General features: G+C 44.6%; 1 protein-coding gene across 1 annotated transcript in view; it reads left to right on the top strand.

The window, feature by feature from the left end:
- The window catches only part of LOC147729336 (embryonic protein UVS.2-like), an 88,012-nt gene extending 76,852 nt beyond the window's left edge, over positions 1–11,160 (top strand). The window contains exons 10-13 of the mRNA XM_086959622.1: positions 3,264–3,489; positions 5,107–5,225; positions 5,749–5,971; positions 10,579–11,160. Coding sequence (XP_086815748.1) covers positions 3,264–3,489; positions 5,107–5,225; positions 5,749–5,971; positions 10,579–10,589 — 579 coding nt within the window. The 3' untranslated portion in view covers positions 10,590–11,160. The remainder of the gene's footprint in view (positions 1–3,263; positions 3,490–5,106; positions 5,226–5,748; positions 5,972–10,578) is intronic.
- The last annotated feature ends 4,465 nt before the right edge of the window (positions 11,161–15,625 follow it).

Below are 15,625 nucleotides of genomic sequence, written 5' to 3'. Positions count from 1 at the left end.
AGTGTATGTGTGGAACACTCCAGAATCACTCACGAATAAAACAATTTGTATGGATAAGCGTGTTCCGCACTAACCACCATTATCACAGCCAAGCCTTCCAAAGGAACATTATAAGCCCGCAAATGATCATGCACCGCAATGCGACTATGAAGCGGAATGTCCACGGCTTGAGCCATGACTGCACAGGAACGTGAAAAAACAAAGATTACTTTGTAGCACAACTGGGTAGTAATTCAAGGAAACCGTTTTAGATAGATTCAAGCTTGAAAAGACCTATTTCAAAAATAGGTAGGTTTTTCCGAAACCACCATTTTCCGGAAACGGGAATGAAGGGGTTAAGGTATGAATGATATACTACTCGAGTGTCATGATATAAGGCCAACAACGTACGGGCGCCATGTAGCAGGGATTCCGTTCTCTTACAGAACTGTGCATAGGGATCAGGAACCTCAGTGAATTAGGGTGACCCAAAACTCACCTCAGTATCCAAAATCCCCTTACCGAGCTAGCTACAGTGTCTCATTGGTCATAACAAACTCCCAATGACTTAGACAAACCAGAACATGAACTTAGGTTACCTCAGGTATCGTGGAACACATGAACACTCTTTCGCTATATAATCATTTCAAACCAGAACGTGGAGTAAAAGAGGACACGTGCAATTTTGAAATATTTATTATTCAATGCAAAGTTCTCAAACGCAGTATCTTATATAATACAAGAAGACATATTATAAAAATCAGATTTATCAGCATAGTCACTAATCCATAATAAGCAAACGGTAATGGCATATTATAATGCAAAAATCAATAGAAATTTGTATCACCTATTTTTCGCGTTCCCTATTTAGCATACTATATTATATCTAAGAAGGTCGCATTTGGGTTTTAGCAGGGTGGGCCCATACCTCTAAATGTCAGGAGGAGAGGATCACATCATCAGCTACCAGCTCTCTGCATGCGAAGCACCATCAAGTGTGTTTTTGCATTCTCAGTAACTCTATCTTAAGCTCGCTTAGAGCCCAATGTTGGCAGCAACTGTATTTGTGTTATGTCTAGTGGTGCGAGGATCAGAGCTCCCAGCAACCTTGTGTTAGGTTATACTTAGAGGGTTCAGCACTCACTGTTCAGACAGTGTACCAAGCATGACTGATATCAGAGCAACAACATATTATTCTCAAATAAATCACATCTTTCGTCTAGGTTGAAAGCTACAATAACAATTATGTGTTGTGTGCAAACTGAAACCAAAGAAAAATATGTTGTTTAAACATTTAATAAACTCATGCTAACTTAACACAGTATATAGAAAAAGCAGCATCTATATGACAGTAAAGCTGGGGAGAACACTCAAGAATGTTGCTCCTGCTGCCAAGGGATCACTGAAACACCTGAACATGTACTATTCTTTTGCCCCCTTTACTCCTGATCCTGACTTAAATGGATTACCCCCCTTTGTACAAATCTGGGAGTAAGGTGACACAAGGAGGCATATAGAATAATGAAGACACATACAACACGAATGATTGTATTCTGTATAGCAAACTTCCTAATGGCTGTATGGATCAGGCGCTCTAAGTACTCTTCTGAAAGTCCTTAGGGTGTAGCTCTTATGACATACTATATTATGAGGCCCCAAAAGTTACTTAGAGTTTTTTTTAGCAGGTGGTTCCCTATTCCTTTAGCACACAGATTTTTTACCATTTCTTAATTCCTTAAAAGAAAAAAGAAAATATATATATATATATATATATATATATCAAGGCGACTTTTTCTAGTATTAATTAGGATGTATGTTGGTTGACTTATATTGCTGTGATTGTAATTAGGCTGTGAATGTCTATTTATAATGTGTTGGCCTATTTTTCTCTTAAAAGAACGTAGCTTTAAAAAATATTTAATTGTTTTTTATCTAGGTACGCCGTAATGAAGTTCGTAATTGTAAATAACGATGTAATTTTTACAATCATGCTGTTATTATAATGAACTCTTGTCTTTTGCACAAAAACTGACGCACAAATCATAAGCTTCCGTTCCCAGTGTGGGACTCCTTTGTGAGATTTACTCTGAAGGGCGGCAGCCTTCTTCATCTCATTGGTCTGCTGTTGGGCATCACTCATTCAAAGGAAGGACACAGGTTATTGATAATCCAGAGGCAGTGCCCGAGAGGTCTAGGGCCTACACTAATGAGGAGCCAACTTTACCATGTCTCTCCAAGCTTACACAAGCCTAACTTCCCGGTAACTCCTTTAAGTACGTGTTCTTGGTGGAAAACCGCAGCTTAGCATAGGCAATCAAGAATCCATATTTACGAGTGGTTTGCACCATGCTTGCACCACGCAACATGGCACATGCACAACGCAATCCTCTATGACAGATTTATGAAGCCACGCCCAGCCACTTTGTGTGGCTCTGAGTGTCTTCATGAATCTGGAGTAACACAATGCAGAGCACATTGCTGTAATGCCTCACTCTGCCCTGGGTAGATATTCCATGGACCTTGCGGTGGGTGTTCCCAAGCAACTCCCATTGATGTTGACGCATTCCCAAATTTACAAGGACTTTTAGACCTCAGAATGCACCAAAATTGAACACCTTCCCAGGGAAGGCATAACGAGGAGAAATATCTTTATTCCTCCTCGTTTTTTCCTAAGCCTATGTGTGCTATATTCCATCGCACACATTAAAAGAGGAAAAAGCCTCTCAGGATTGTTTTTCTGCAGAAAGGCACCCCTGGCTGTGCTGACACCAGGCAGCCAAAATGGTTCCATCACAGGGGAAGAGGACAGGAATTCGCCAAATTGAATAAATACGGTTCATTGATGCCCTCTCCCTGTGATGCAGGGCAGTGCAACAACATGACTTGTGGCGCTGCCCAGTGCACAATTTTCATGAACATGCCCCTAGGTTGTAAATTCTTCACAAGATGTACCTGAGCTTCAGCAGAGGTTGTGTTACAAGTAGAGTCACCATGAGAGAAGTCAGGAGGTGCAGGGACAATATAAGGGTGTCATGTCTCTGAACACACAACTGAAGTGGTGGAAGGTGCTGAGCGAGGCTGTAAACAGTAGCTGTCACTGAATTTAAGAGTCGAGGTGAAGTGGTATAGGTATTGTCCAAGAGGGAATGCAAAATCACCAACTGAGTCTAATATGTGGATAACTTTAAAAAACTGAAAATAAGGTCGTTTTGATAGAAATTATGGATAGAAAGTTCTAGACACTCTGGAGGTCGCATGTCTAATTTACTGGTCTTTCTTCTCAGATTCTTCTGCTGTTTGATGCCTTCGATCTCCAACCATCCCCAGACTGCACCGCTGACTACCTCACAATTTACGATGGCAACAATAAGACAGCTCCAGTCTTACTCAGCAAAGCATGTGGGACCAGACAGCTCCAGCCATTCACCTCTTCCGGAAATGAAATGTTGCTGGAGTTTGTGATGGACAGCTCTATCACAGCCAATGGGTTCAAGGCCTTCTACAGCAGTGGTACGGTCCTTGGTGTCAGGCTGCTCTCTTACAGGGAGGAGGAATGTAGAGGTCTCTTACAGCAATTATACGATCCTTAGTGTCGGGACACTCTGCTTCAGTGGAGGGTAGTCGCAAACGCCTCTAATAGCATTGGTATGGCCCTTGGTGTCGGGTGCTTTCAGTAAAGGAAGGGAGGTCGACAAGGCCTCCTATGGCAATGGTATGGTACTTGGTGTCAGGATGCTCTCAGTCAGTGGAGGGAGGTCGCAAAGGCCTCCTACAGCAATGGTACAGTCCTTAATGGTGGGGCGGTCTCTGTAATGAGAGGGAGGAAGCAATTAGTTCTACAGCAATATGAAGGTCCTTTGTGTCAGAGCACTCTCAGTCAAGGGAGTGAATTTTAAGGCCTTCTTCCATACCAGCAATGGTATGGCCCTTGGTTTTGGGTCTTCTCAGACAGAGGAGGTGGGATGGCAAGGTCTCCTACAGCTATGGTGCGGCTTTTGGTGTCAGGCCACTCTCGGTTATGGGAGTGGGCTGTAAAGGCCTCTTACAGCAATGGTACGGTCCTTGGTATCAGGACGCTCTCAGAAAGGGGAGGGAGTTTGCAAAGTCCTCCTACAGCACCAGGACGGTTCTTGGTATCAGGCCACTCGGAGACAGAGGAGGTGGGACGTCAAGGCTTCCTACAGCAATGGTATGGCCCTTGGTGTCGGGTGCACTCAGACAGAGGTGGTGGGAGGGCTACAGCTCCTACAGCAATGGTACAGTCCTCAGTGTTGGTCGCTGTCAGTTGGGGAGGGCGGTCGCAAAGGCATCCTATGGCAATGGGATAGTCCTTGGTGTTGGGGGCACTCTCGGTCAGGAGAGGAAGATCGTAAAGACCTCCTCCATCAATGCTACAGTCCCTGCTGGGAGGACACTCTCAGACGGGAGAGAGAGAGGACGCAAAGGCCTCTTGTTGGGGCCCAGTGAGATGTTCCCCAAGGATCTCTTGGCATGTTGGCATATGGTTTACTGCAGAAAGTGCTTGTTTCTCTGAATCAATAGCGGTCTAACCACGGAATGCAAGGAGATTTAGTGGGCGCCGTACACTGACATAATCCCCTTGAGTCTGGGTAAGGAGGTGGGGTGGTGCTTTGTTTTTGAGCTCGTGGCCTGTGGAATCTTGCCCACTGATGATCGGGAGTTGGCAAAGCTCACACTGTTCACAAAATATATGGGCACACAAACACTAAGTGGCGTGGGAGAATGCAAACAAGGATCTCTGATAGTGGGGGTCCTCTAGATATAGAACAGCTCCCTTGACATGAGCTCTATTATTCCCTATCCTGACTGAAAATATTTACTTTCTGACTGGGACCCCATGACATTACGCAGCTGGTTCCCAGATGTGCACTAATATCTTCAATTAATTGCAATGGACAACTTTTTTGGGGACATGTGAGCGGAGGTACAAACAGCGTGCAGAGGACCCCAGGCAGCACCTTACTCTTTGCTCCAATTTGGCACACAGTTGTTGTTGAAGGGCTGAAGCTGAGCTGTTCTTTGGTTTGTGCGTGAGGACATTGCAAACTTGTGTCCAGAACTCTATGCTGCAGAGTACTTAAGATGACGTTTTCCTTTATTTGACAGTAAATTGTGGCGGCACGTTCACCAGCTCTGCTGGCACCGTCTCATCCCCCTACTACCCCAATGTTTACCATCCCAAGATGGACTGTGGTTTCTACCTCGTGGCTCCAGCTGGATACAAGGTAAGTGCCACAGCTACACAATGTACTGACAATAAGAACGCAATAAGAACACACGCAAGGTAGGCCCTGGAATTATGAAGTTCCTCTTAGGGGTCTGCCTTTGACGGCGGTATGGCATCATGATTTTCCAGAACAGAGAATCAAAGCCATGTTAAAAAAATTCCTAGCTTGCCATTCCACTCAGGTGATTATATGTCACTTCTGGGTGATGAAGGTGTGTAGGCACTGAATTGTGTATATATAAGAGCTCTAGAACCCCCTGCTGCTGGGTCAGTGACAGTAAATAAGGGCCAACGCATACTTCTGCTTCCTTATGTCGCACTGCCTCCTGGTGGCAGGAAAGTAATAGTAAATAGGCGCCACTGCATACATCTTCCATTGTCTCACACTGCCCCCTACTTGCAAGATAGAGATGGTCAGTAATGACTGTCACATAGTTTTCTTCCTTATGGTACACTGTCTACTGCTGGCATGACAAAGGTATCATTTAAGGGCTAACACATACTTCTTTTACACCCTGCAGGTTTCATTGACATTCACATCTTTTTCCATTGAATCTCATCCAGTATGCGCTTATGACTCCTTGTCTATTTTTGATGGTGCCAAGACCACCTCCCCGCTTATCGGCAAATACTGCGGATCCAGCCTAGTCCCACCGGTGACCTCCACCGGGAGCTTTCTTCTGCTCCAGTTCCACAGTGATGAGTCAGTGAATATGACGGGATTCCAGGCCAACTACACCTTTGGTAAGTTTATCTACGGTAAAGTTATCCACTGGCTCTTCATCACTAAGGTTCATTAAGGAGGTGTTGTTCTTATCTGAGAAGAATTGTCAGAAGGCCTGTGTTGCACCCAGGCATTTGCTCTGTGCTTGGGGTTAGCCTGTACCCTCTGGATGCTGATCCTGCTTGGATATACCAAGTTCTCTGTCAAGGATAAAAAGTATACAAAGACCACTAAATGTCCCTGTAGTCCACTAGTTAACCACAGGGATAAATGGAAGATATTTATACAAACTGTACATGGAATGGATGCAAGTGTGTGACCCTAGTGCATTGGAAGGCCAAACCACTTACATGTCCACCAATACTCAAACAAAGTTCTAACACCTGATACCTTACATTGCATAAGTCCTCCTAGACCAGGGTTCTTCAAACTGTGGGGCGCGCCCCCCTGGGGGGGGGGGCACGGCACCACCCCAGAGGGGGCGCGTGCTCCACTCCGATCTTCCCTTTGTGCCTGTTCCTTTGTCTGGGTGATTCTCCCAGGTGGGGGCCAATTCATGGAGTCGACAGCTTCAGCTGCAGTGCAGGCAAGGAGTCTCCTCTGCTAAAAACGGAAGCAAAGAAACACACGCTTTCAGCTTTAGCAGAGGAGACCCCTTGCCTCCCACTGCAGCAGAAGCTGTCGACTCCGTGAATTGGCCCCCTCCTGGGAGAGTTAGCTCTTCCCAGAAGGGAGAGAAGGTTTCCGGGAGAGGGTTCGAGGCATGGGCTGGGTGGGCTCTGGCCCAGGGCCCCAGCCTTTCAAGGGGGTGGGTGTGAGGGGGAGGGGGGGCGGGAGTCCTTCAGTTATTTTGGGAAGGGAGGGAGAGGTTGCAATCCGGGTTTGGGCCATGAATCGGAACAGTGGGCTCTGGTCTGCGGTCATCAACTCATGAGGATCTTTGTGTGGGGCACCGAAGTGTCTGTGTTCAGGGATGGTGGTGTGCAGATTCGAATTTGAAGCATCAAATGTGTGAGGGATGTCCGGTGGAGCCTGCCACCAGACGTCTGTTATGTTGCTATGTGGGTGAATAGATGTAGTGGTGGATGTATGGGTGGAGTGATGGGTGGAATGGTGGATGTGTGGGTGACATGGTGGATGTATGGGTGGGGGGGTGGATGCATGAGTGAGGGGTAGATGGATGGGTGAAGGGGTGGATGAATGGTGGGAGAGAGGATGGATGCATGAGTGGAGGGATGGATGGGAGTGGATGGATGTGTGTATGGTTGGAAGGATAGATGGATGGGTGGAGGGATGGATGGATCAGTGAAATGGTGGATGGATCGATGGGGGGTGGATGGTGGACGAGTCGGTGGGTGGATGGATGAGAGAGGTGATGGATGGATGGATTGACGGATGAAGGGGTGAATGAATGGATGGATGGATGGATGGATGAGTGAAGGGGTGGATGTGGGGATGGATGGGTGATTGAGGAGGGTGGGTGGATTGGTGAGGGGATGGATTGGGTGAAGGGATGATGGATGGATGGGTGAGGGGTGGATGGAGGGATGGATGGGTGAGATGATGGATGGAGGGATGGATGGTGGATGGGTTTGCAAGTGGTTGAAGGGGTTTGGATGTGGATGGGGCACAGATGGAGGGACGGAATGAATGGTGGGGGGGTTGGTCGATGACAAGGTGTACATGATGGATGGGGAGGGTTGTGATGACTTCCTTTGCCTTGGAGGATTGTGTTTTGAGCTGTGTGGAACGCCTCTGTCGTTTCGCCACACCCACTCACAGGCCTGCAGTTTGCTAGGCACTCTTGTTGTGTTGAGCATTGTTTGCCGGATATGGCCCGCGGTATGCGCGTTGCAGTCGATCATGTGGTGTGCCGGATTCCCGAGGTTTTGGTCGGGTGGTGGGGGGGCCCAACATCCGGGGGAATTCAGCTGGGGGGGCTCAACCTGGAAAAGTTTGAATACCTCTGTCCTAGACTATCGCATGTGATGTCAATTAGTGCAGGATTGTGCAATTTAGATCAGAGAACAAGACTCAATAAATAGGGGAGTAGGGGCAGAGAAAGTATAATATGCAAGTGTAAATTGACGTTAAATATTCAGCATTCAAGGTCAGCATGTGGAGAATTGCTCGTGTCGGACCAATAAGCACCACTCGGTAAGTGAATGAGATTGAAGTGGTAGCAGCAGAAAAGGATCAACAAACACATACATGTTTACTTTATAAAAAATAACTTTCTTGAATTGCTGATCGCTCTGAAATTCTTTCCACTTACTCCCTCCTGAAGTCAGTGTGTGGGGTTCATATACACTTTCAAACACAGCTTGGGCCACTGTTGGACCCTTTCACATCTCCAGATGATATCCATAACAAAAGTCTCTAGGGCCCATTAATAAATAGCCTCATCTCCCACCATCTAACCATGCTAGTAGTGACATATGTCAAGGGCACTAGTGACAATCAGTAGCCTCTTCTCCCACCATCTAACTCTAGTGGTAGGGACATGCGTCAAATGCACTAGTGGCAATTAATAACGAGCCTCATCTTCCATAGTCCAATTTGGTAGTAGTGACGTGTTTAAGGACACAAGTGCCAATTAATAAATTGACTCATCCCACCATTGTAATATGGATTACAAAGGGGACCTGCATTTTACAGAGGGGGAGTCATGTTGTAAATTAGTGGGGTACTGCCCTGGGGAACTCTTAGTTCCCCCTCCTAATGGAGGTGAACAGCTGCTGATTGACTGCTGGTGGAGCCTCCACTGACAGGAAGCCATCTGTCACTGGTCTCTGCCTTTGATGCATCAATAAACCCACTGGGCCTTATTCGAAGGAAAGCAGCTCAGCATGGCACTGCAAGCAGTTTTGCTGCGCCGCACTGAGTCACTTTCAAAGCACGGGGATGCGTCATATTTACAATATTATGTTACATCCCTGTGCTTTCCACTACACTGGCGCGTAATAGGCTGCCATGCACTAGCGCAGGCACCTTTGCTGACTGCGTGTTAGGGGAGAAATTTTGTGTGGAAATGAACATCTTACAAAAAGAATCACAAGAGGTGTTTTCCTCTTTTCATGTGTGATGCTGAAAGCTGCACACATTGAAAGAGGAAAAAACGAGAAGAAAATAAAATATTTCTCCTGGTTGCGCATCCCTATGCTAAGTTTACGAAAGGGTGTAAATCTGGGAATGTGGTAGGAGCCATGGGTGTTGCGTGGGAACACCCAGAGCAACACCCATGGCACTACCCTTTCACACAAAGTGCGACGTGAATAGGGGGCATATTTACAAAGACACGAAAAGCCACAAAGGGTTGCTTTATGTATCCTTGTAAATATGGGTCAGCAAAATGCGCCGCGGGTGCGTCACTAAATTTTACGCACTGGTGGCGCAAGTGGCTTATAAATCTACTTCACTCTATTTAGGGCCGGTCTTCCAAAGCAGATCTGTCCTGCCTGTGTCTACCTTGGGGAACATTGCGAAACCGAGCAGGGAAAGACAACAGTAGTCTCCATGGATGGGGGGGGGGTGGGGGAGGGGGGTGGACACCCTTCATGTCAGGGACATTGGTTTGGTTTATTTTTATTGGAAATAAATCTCTGCTTGGGGGCTTGTTTGCGAGAACAAACAAGAATTCTGCTGCAATAGTTACATCTAATTAGGATGGGTGGTCTGACATGGCATGGGTGGAGACAGTATCCCTGCAGCCTCCGAGCACTGACTGCGGGGGTCCGATGGACCTCAAAAGTGCTGCTGACCAACTCTATGATGGGACTGCTCAATTATTCACGAAAATAGTAAAATTCATTGATATTTAGAATGATCAAAAAATATGCAAATAATCATCACAGTAAATTTGCATTGTAGATACTCATTAAGTCACCGCACGAGTCAGACTCGGCAGAGTACGTTGATTTGGCCAAGAATTTAATTCGGACAAATAGAACCCCACAATTAGAGTGAGGCGTCGGCCCCTATAAACGGGCAGACACTGCCTGTTGATGTTACAATCCATCCGTGAGAAACGCACTGTCTAGTGCACACAGGCTCCCATTATTAGTTTCTTTACTATCGTAGTTGCTGCCAGTGTCGAGTTGCCTAACGGATGTGGTAGAAAATAAGTTGGTGCTTCCTTGATCTATAATACTGTGACAACGCACTACATCAACTACAAGGTTACATGGCTTCCTGATGAAGGCTGATAGCCGAAACGCGCGTAGGAATTTCAAGATTACATAGCCATGATATGAATATTGTTAGGACACTATAGATTGTGTGCTTTGTCTTAATGAGTTTAAAAGACAATATATGAATTATTAGAATTGTTAAATTTGAAAAATATACATTTTTGTCATTAAAACAAAATAAAAACTATTTTTGATATTTAATAAATAAATGTGTTAATATTCATGATTGACTTTAGAATATTCTGTTGCCATTAACACTGATGTGTATATATCATGCTGATCATTTAGGTCCAGGTTTTTATTCCTTGACTCCTAAATGTTTTTTTCAATTGACATACTCATTAAGTATCATGACCGCCTGAGTGAATTCTGCTATTCAGTCGATGAACAAGTCACACTTCAACAATTTATTTGTGTTTTCTAACGATTACTTGCAGAAAAAGCCTAACAGAAGAGAAGATGATTAGCCACAGCTCCCCAGAGGTTCATGGTTCGAGAAGTACATTGTTCCACATGAAGAATGGGTGGATGATTTAAGTACTGCATTGAACTCTCTATGAGTCTCAGTTTTGGTCGGACAGCTTCTCTCTCTTGTAGAACTTGTCTCATTTGTTCTGTTTCTTGTTGTAGCCAGAGAATGTAATGGCCATATATATTATATATATTGTATTAAGGGTGAGGAGGGAGAATACAAGTGCACTGATGGGCAGGCGCAGCATTGATAGTGGTGGAGCAAGCGAGCATGCGTCTCTGGTTGTTAAATATACCGGTCATCTAAAAGCAAACATTTGGGGGGTGAGCAATGTGTAATGAGCGCATTTAAAAGACGTGGGAGACATCAACATAGTTTATGATTAAACAAGACGAATAAATGACAGTAAAAAACTTAGAATAAACTGTACATGATTAAATGGATGTTATATTAATATTGATGTATATTGCAATTTACAGTTACCCCTGACGAAGAGCCTGGTTGGCTTGAAATGCATTGGGTTTGAATAAACTGCCTTTTATAAACATGGCTTTAATCGTGTTTTTGAAGAAGGTGCGGACGCCCATTTAAACATTAAAAATCTAGAAAATTGCCTCTTTTCCTTGCTTGTGGATTGGATCACAGTAATTGAGTACAAAGAAGTGGTGAACAAAAGGATTTAAATAAGAATAACATTCAAGAAATGTCAAAATGTTAAAAGGTCTAAAAAATATTGACTGCTGACAGCAGTACATGGCAGTGACATCGGTTTGGGACCGAGAGGTGTTCCATTTAGGATGTGACTTAGTTTAATACGTGACGATTGGGCTGAGCACGTTTCCGTTGAGCACGCCAAAAGTTAAATAGTAATGAAAATATTTGGAGTTGAATTTAGGGAGAACACGGACAAGCAGGAGTGCAACCCCTCCACCCAACATGTTTCATATATATTAAGAGGCAGGTCACCAAAAGTGGTTGCCAATTGTAAATCGAGAGTTTGCAACCTGCCCGACATCTGACCCCTAGTTCACCACCGATAAATACCATGGTGAATAACACCAAGTGTGAAATATTGTGCTGATATAAAGTGAAATAAATACATAAATTAAAGTCTTGACTCTTTTTGCAGATGATGTATCATAGAACCAGTATTATATGAGTACAGTGGAATTACTGGCTAATCAGTGGGGGTGTAGTCAAGCACCTCTGACCTGTTGCTGTTGCTGCCGAGGGGTTTGGAACTTCTGACACTTTGCTGCCACTCCTCGCCGCACCCACTTCGCGGGTGCCACTTCGTGGTCCCTGCTACCGGTGAAGGACTCCGTCTGACTGGGGAGCCGTCTGCAGCTGCTGGGGGCCGAGGGGGCGGACACACGAATGCGCCGAACGCCGCAGGGACTCCAAGTACCAGGAGTCCCTGCCTGACCTCTTACAGCTGGTCACGCGTTTGGCTTGAAGCCCCGCTCACGTCCCTCCCAATTGCTACTTATTCCATCACTCCACCCGCTGCGCGGGACGCGCGCAGGACTTGCACGGGACGAGCTGGGTGAAGCCTGGGCCAGGGGCGGGCCCGTCTGAGCCCGTCAGAGACTGGCTGAGACTGGACTGGGCCACCCCCTTTATGTTTCTGTATTCAGTAAGACTCTATACACATATGTTTAATTGCTTTTTAATTCTTTTTAAAAGGTACATTTGTACTACTGACTGAAATTGAGGCACACTTATACGTCCAATAGCTATGGCGTTAAGAACCTCTAAAGGGAACAAAACAGGTAGTGGGGTAATTGGAGGAGGAGTCATCGGTACTATAGATGCCTTCTTCACCAAAGCTGTCATTGTACTGGAGAAGGAAATAGCTTTAACTGAACAGCGGCTATCTCTTGACCCTGTATTCTTGAAAAGATCGTCATTAGGGAGTATTGCTACTGTTCCTTCACCTGACCAACCCCATATACAAACTACGCAGAGTAATCAAATAGCTAGCCACCAACGAGACCTTTCAACTATCCTTGACATAAGTGGGATTGACACAAGCATAGATTCCTATATGGCCTATCCAAGTGAAAATCTGGGCAGACGCCAAAGTCAATTATCACTCAGGGAACAGCCAATAGATAGTAGTCACGTAGTACAATCTCAGGTTGCCGCTTTAAAATGTAAGCGTGGCGGAAATCAACAGAAAGGATCCTGCATTAAAAAGATTAAAACAGTTACTTCCAAGATCAGGGATACTGGGGTTACGTATAGGAACAAGATACCTAACCAGCTGGATAAACCCAGCTCAAACCCTACCAGCCCTATTGTTGAGATAACTGAAAGTTCGCTAATACATCCCACTAGTACTACGTGTTCGTTGAAAAATATAGAGCACCTGGTTAAGAGCTTAATTCTTCCATTGGTGGAACGGACCAGGAAGAAAGGTGAACATCTAGAAACCCTCGAGGGAATTGTACGAGCTAATTCGGAGATGTTAAAAAAACTAGGGGATCATACATCTGCTAGTATTAGCACCCCCGTATTACCCAAAAACAAACCGAAACCTGCCCCTAGAAAGAAGCAGGGACTAGTTATAAAAGAACCATCAGAGCAAACAAGTGGGAAGTCAAAAGCTAATGATCACAAAATGGTCCCCAGGGCAGAGAGCGATAGTAACGTAGTCTCTCATAAAATAGGCTTAACCAGAGGCCCTGACAAAACGATACCAGAAATAGCCAACACAGAGGCTACCTTAATTAAAGGACATAAGATGAGAGTTGATCTTCTCCCGGATTGTCACCCCTATGTAATTGTGCTGGCGGGGTTGCCAGATTGGAAAAATAACAAGGTTGAATCTGTTCACGAACTAAAAAACAAAGTTATGTACTGGCTGGGACAAAATAGACCCCTTAGACCTGATTTGCGGGGGGAAATTATCACTGTTAGGAGAGTAACCTGGCTGGGCCATATAGCGAAGGATATCGAAGGAGACTGTATTATTGTTAATTTTAGGGACCCAAGAACAGTTCAGTTCATTAGTGGTTTCCCTAATTATAACAACACAGGAGGAATCCTCTCATTAGATTTGAGCTATTTTTACCCTGTGGCCTTTACTGTCCCTGGTAACCTAAAATCATACGAACCATTCAATGAAGTGAGATCCACATATAATGGAAGTCGCTTTAATGCTCCAATGGCACATATGATGAGTGGAGGTTTTGTGCCGACTAGCCATTATAATTATCATCATCACTTCACTGTCCCAGCCTGTAACAGATTTGATTGCCTGTCAGGGCTGGGAGGGGTGGTTTGACCTTCACGGGACCAGGTAGCTGTCACATCTGCTAAAAATTCTTATGACACCCAAGCTAAGTCATTACCGGTAATTGAGGAAAACCAAGAACAAGGAGAGTGGCCGATACTTAATCCAGATGATTTCCAATTAGAAAGAAATGATGCTGCATCTGGGGGGGACCCGTTTACAAGTAAGGGTTCTTCAGATAGCAGTATAGATACAGTCATCGACCTAAATCGTGTCGTAACCATTAAATCCAAGGATAAATAGTATTTCATTTCTTGGAATATTGCTGGACTTAGATCCAAATTGGATAGTCCGCTTTGGTCCGATCTAGTTAAAGATCATGATGTGAACTTGGGCTAAGGAAGTTTGCCATATTAATAGTTTTAAGACTGTTTTTACTCCAGCTATTGGCTCATCACATGGCAGAGCCAAGGGTGGGCTCTGCACATATGTCTCGAATTGTTTTAAATGTAAAAATATGGAGGTTTTTCATAATATTCGCTATTACCATATTGTTGGTTTGCATTTGCATAATGCCCTCTGTATTTTGATTGTTAATTTGTATAACAATGTTCCCTCTGCTGATTTGGTTGCAGTGTTCAAAACTTTAAACTCCGAACTTAACGCAATAATATGCAATGAACGTAAGGAGTTCGTCGTCATATGGGGGGATTTTAATTGCAAAGGAAATTGGGGTTTAACGGTGGACAAGGAGTCAAACACATTTTGAACATACTGGTAAGGGGGAAGCTTTGAATGAGATCCTCTTCACGAATAATCTAGATTTTGCAAATAAACTGTGTCATCCAGAAGTCCCGTTCTCTGCAACCTTTAATGGTAGAGGGTTAACTTCTCTAATTGATTATGTTCTGATCTCTTCTTGTTTTGAGGATAGTGTAGTCAACTACAGTGTACTGGACGTCACCTTAAGTGATAATTTTCCAAACAGGGTTGAAATTATAGATCCTTCTGCCCCTGTAGATAATATCCCTAAGATACTATCTGAAAATATTGAAATTTCAAGGCAGAATGGTAATGCCCTAAAATGGTCCAAGGTTATACCTGAAGAGTTTATTGGTAACCTGATTAAGGAGAGAAAAAATTGTTTTGAAACTTGCTTGGACATGGGTTACGATGACACCGTCGTTTTCGACACGTTTAAACTTATCAAAACAAGCATTAAGGAAGGCCTTTGGCTCAACCTAAGGAATCATGGTAATAGAAAGAAGGGTTGGTTTGACCCGGAGTGCACTAAGGCACATACTAAACTTAAACGGGCCTTGAATAAACATGATAGAGACTTGAAACAGATCAGGGAGCTCCGTAAAAATTACAGATCAGCACGGATGGCACTTTTAGACGCTTCTGACTCGAAGGACATGACTGCATTCTGGAGGGCAGTCAACGTGCCATTTTTTAAAGATGACTAAGGCGCGGTTAGAGATTGCCATCTCAGAGGATGATTGGGTGAAGCACTTCGAGGCACTTTATAGCCCTGTGGAACCTCTAGGAGAACTGCTGATACAGGAGGTACCTTCAATGCCAAATAATAAAAAGGGGATGAACCTCTCTTTTACGCTGGATGAGGTAATCAAGGACATTAACTCAAGTAAGGGAGGCAAGGCACCGGGCCCAGATGGTGTCCCGGTAGATATTTTTAAAAATAATGTAATGTTATGGGCACCTCTGCTTACTAGATTTCTGAATGCTGCTTGCACAGTGGGCCTTGCTAGTA

The sequence above is a fragment of the Lissotriton vulgaris genome, chromosome 2_2 (assembly GCF_964263255.1).
Source record: "Lissotriton vulgaris chromosome 2_2, aLisVul1.2, whole genome shotgun sequence".
Taxonomy (NCBI): Eukaryota; Metazoa; Chordata; class Amphibia; order Caudata; family Salamandridae; genus Lissotriton; species Lissotriton vulgaris.
This window is presented reverse-complemented; position numbering and strand designations above follow the sequence as displayed.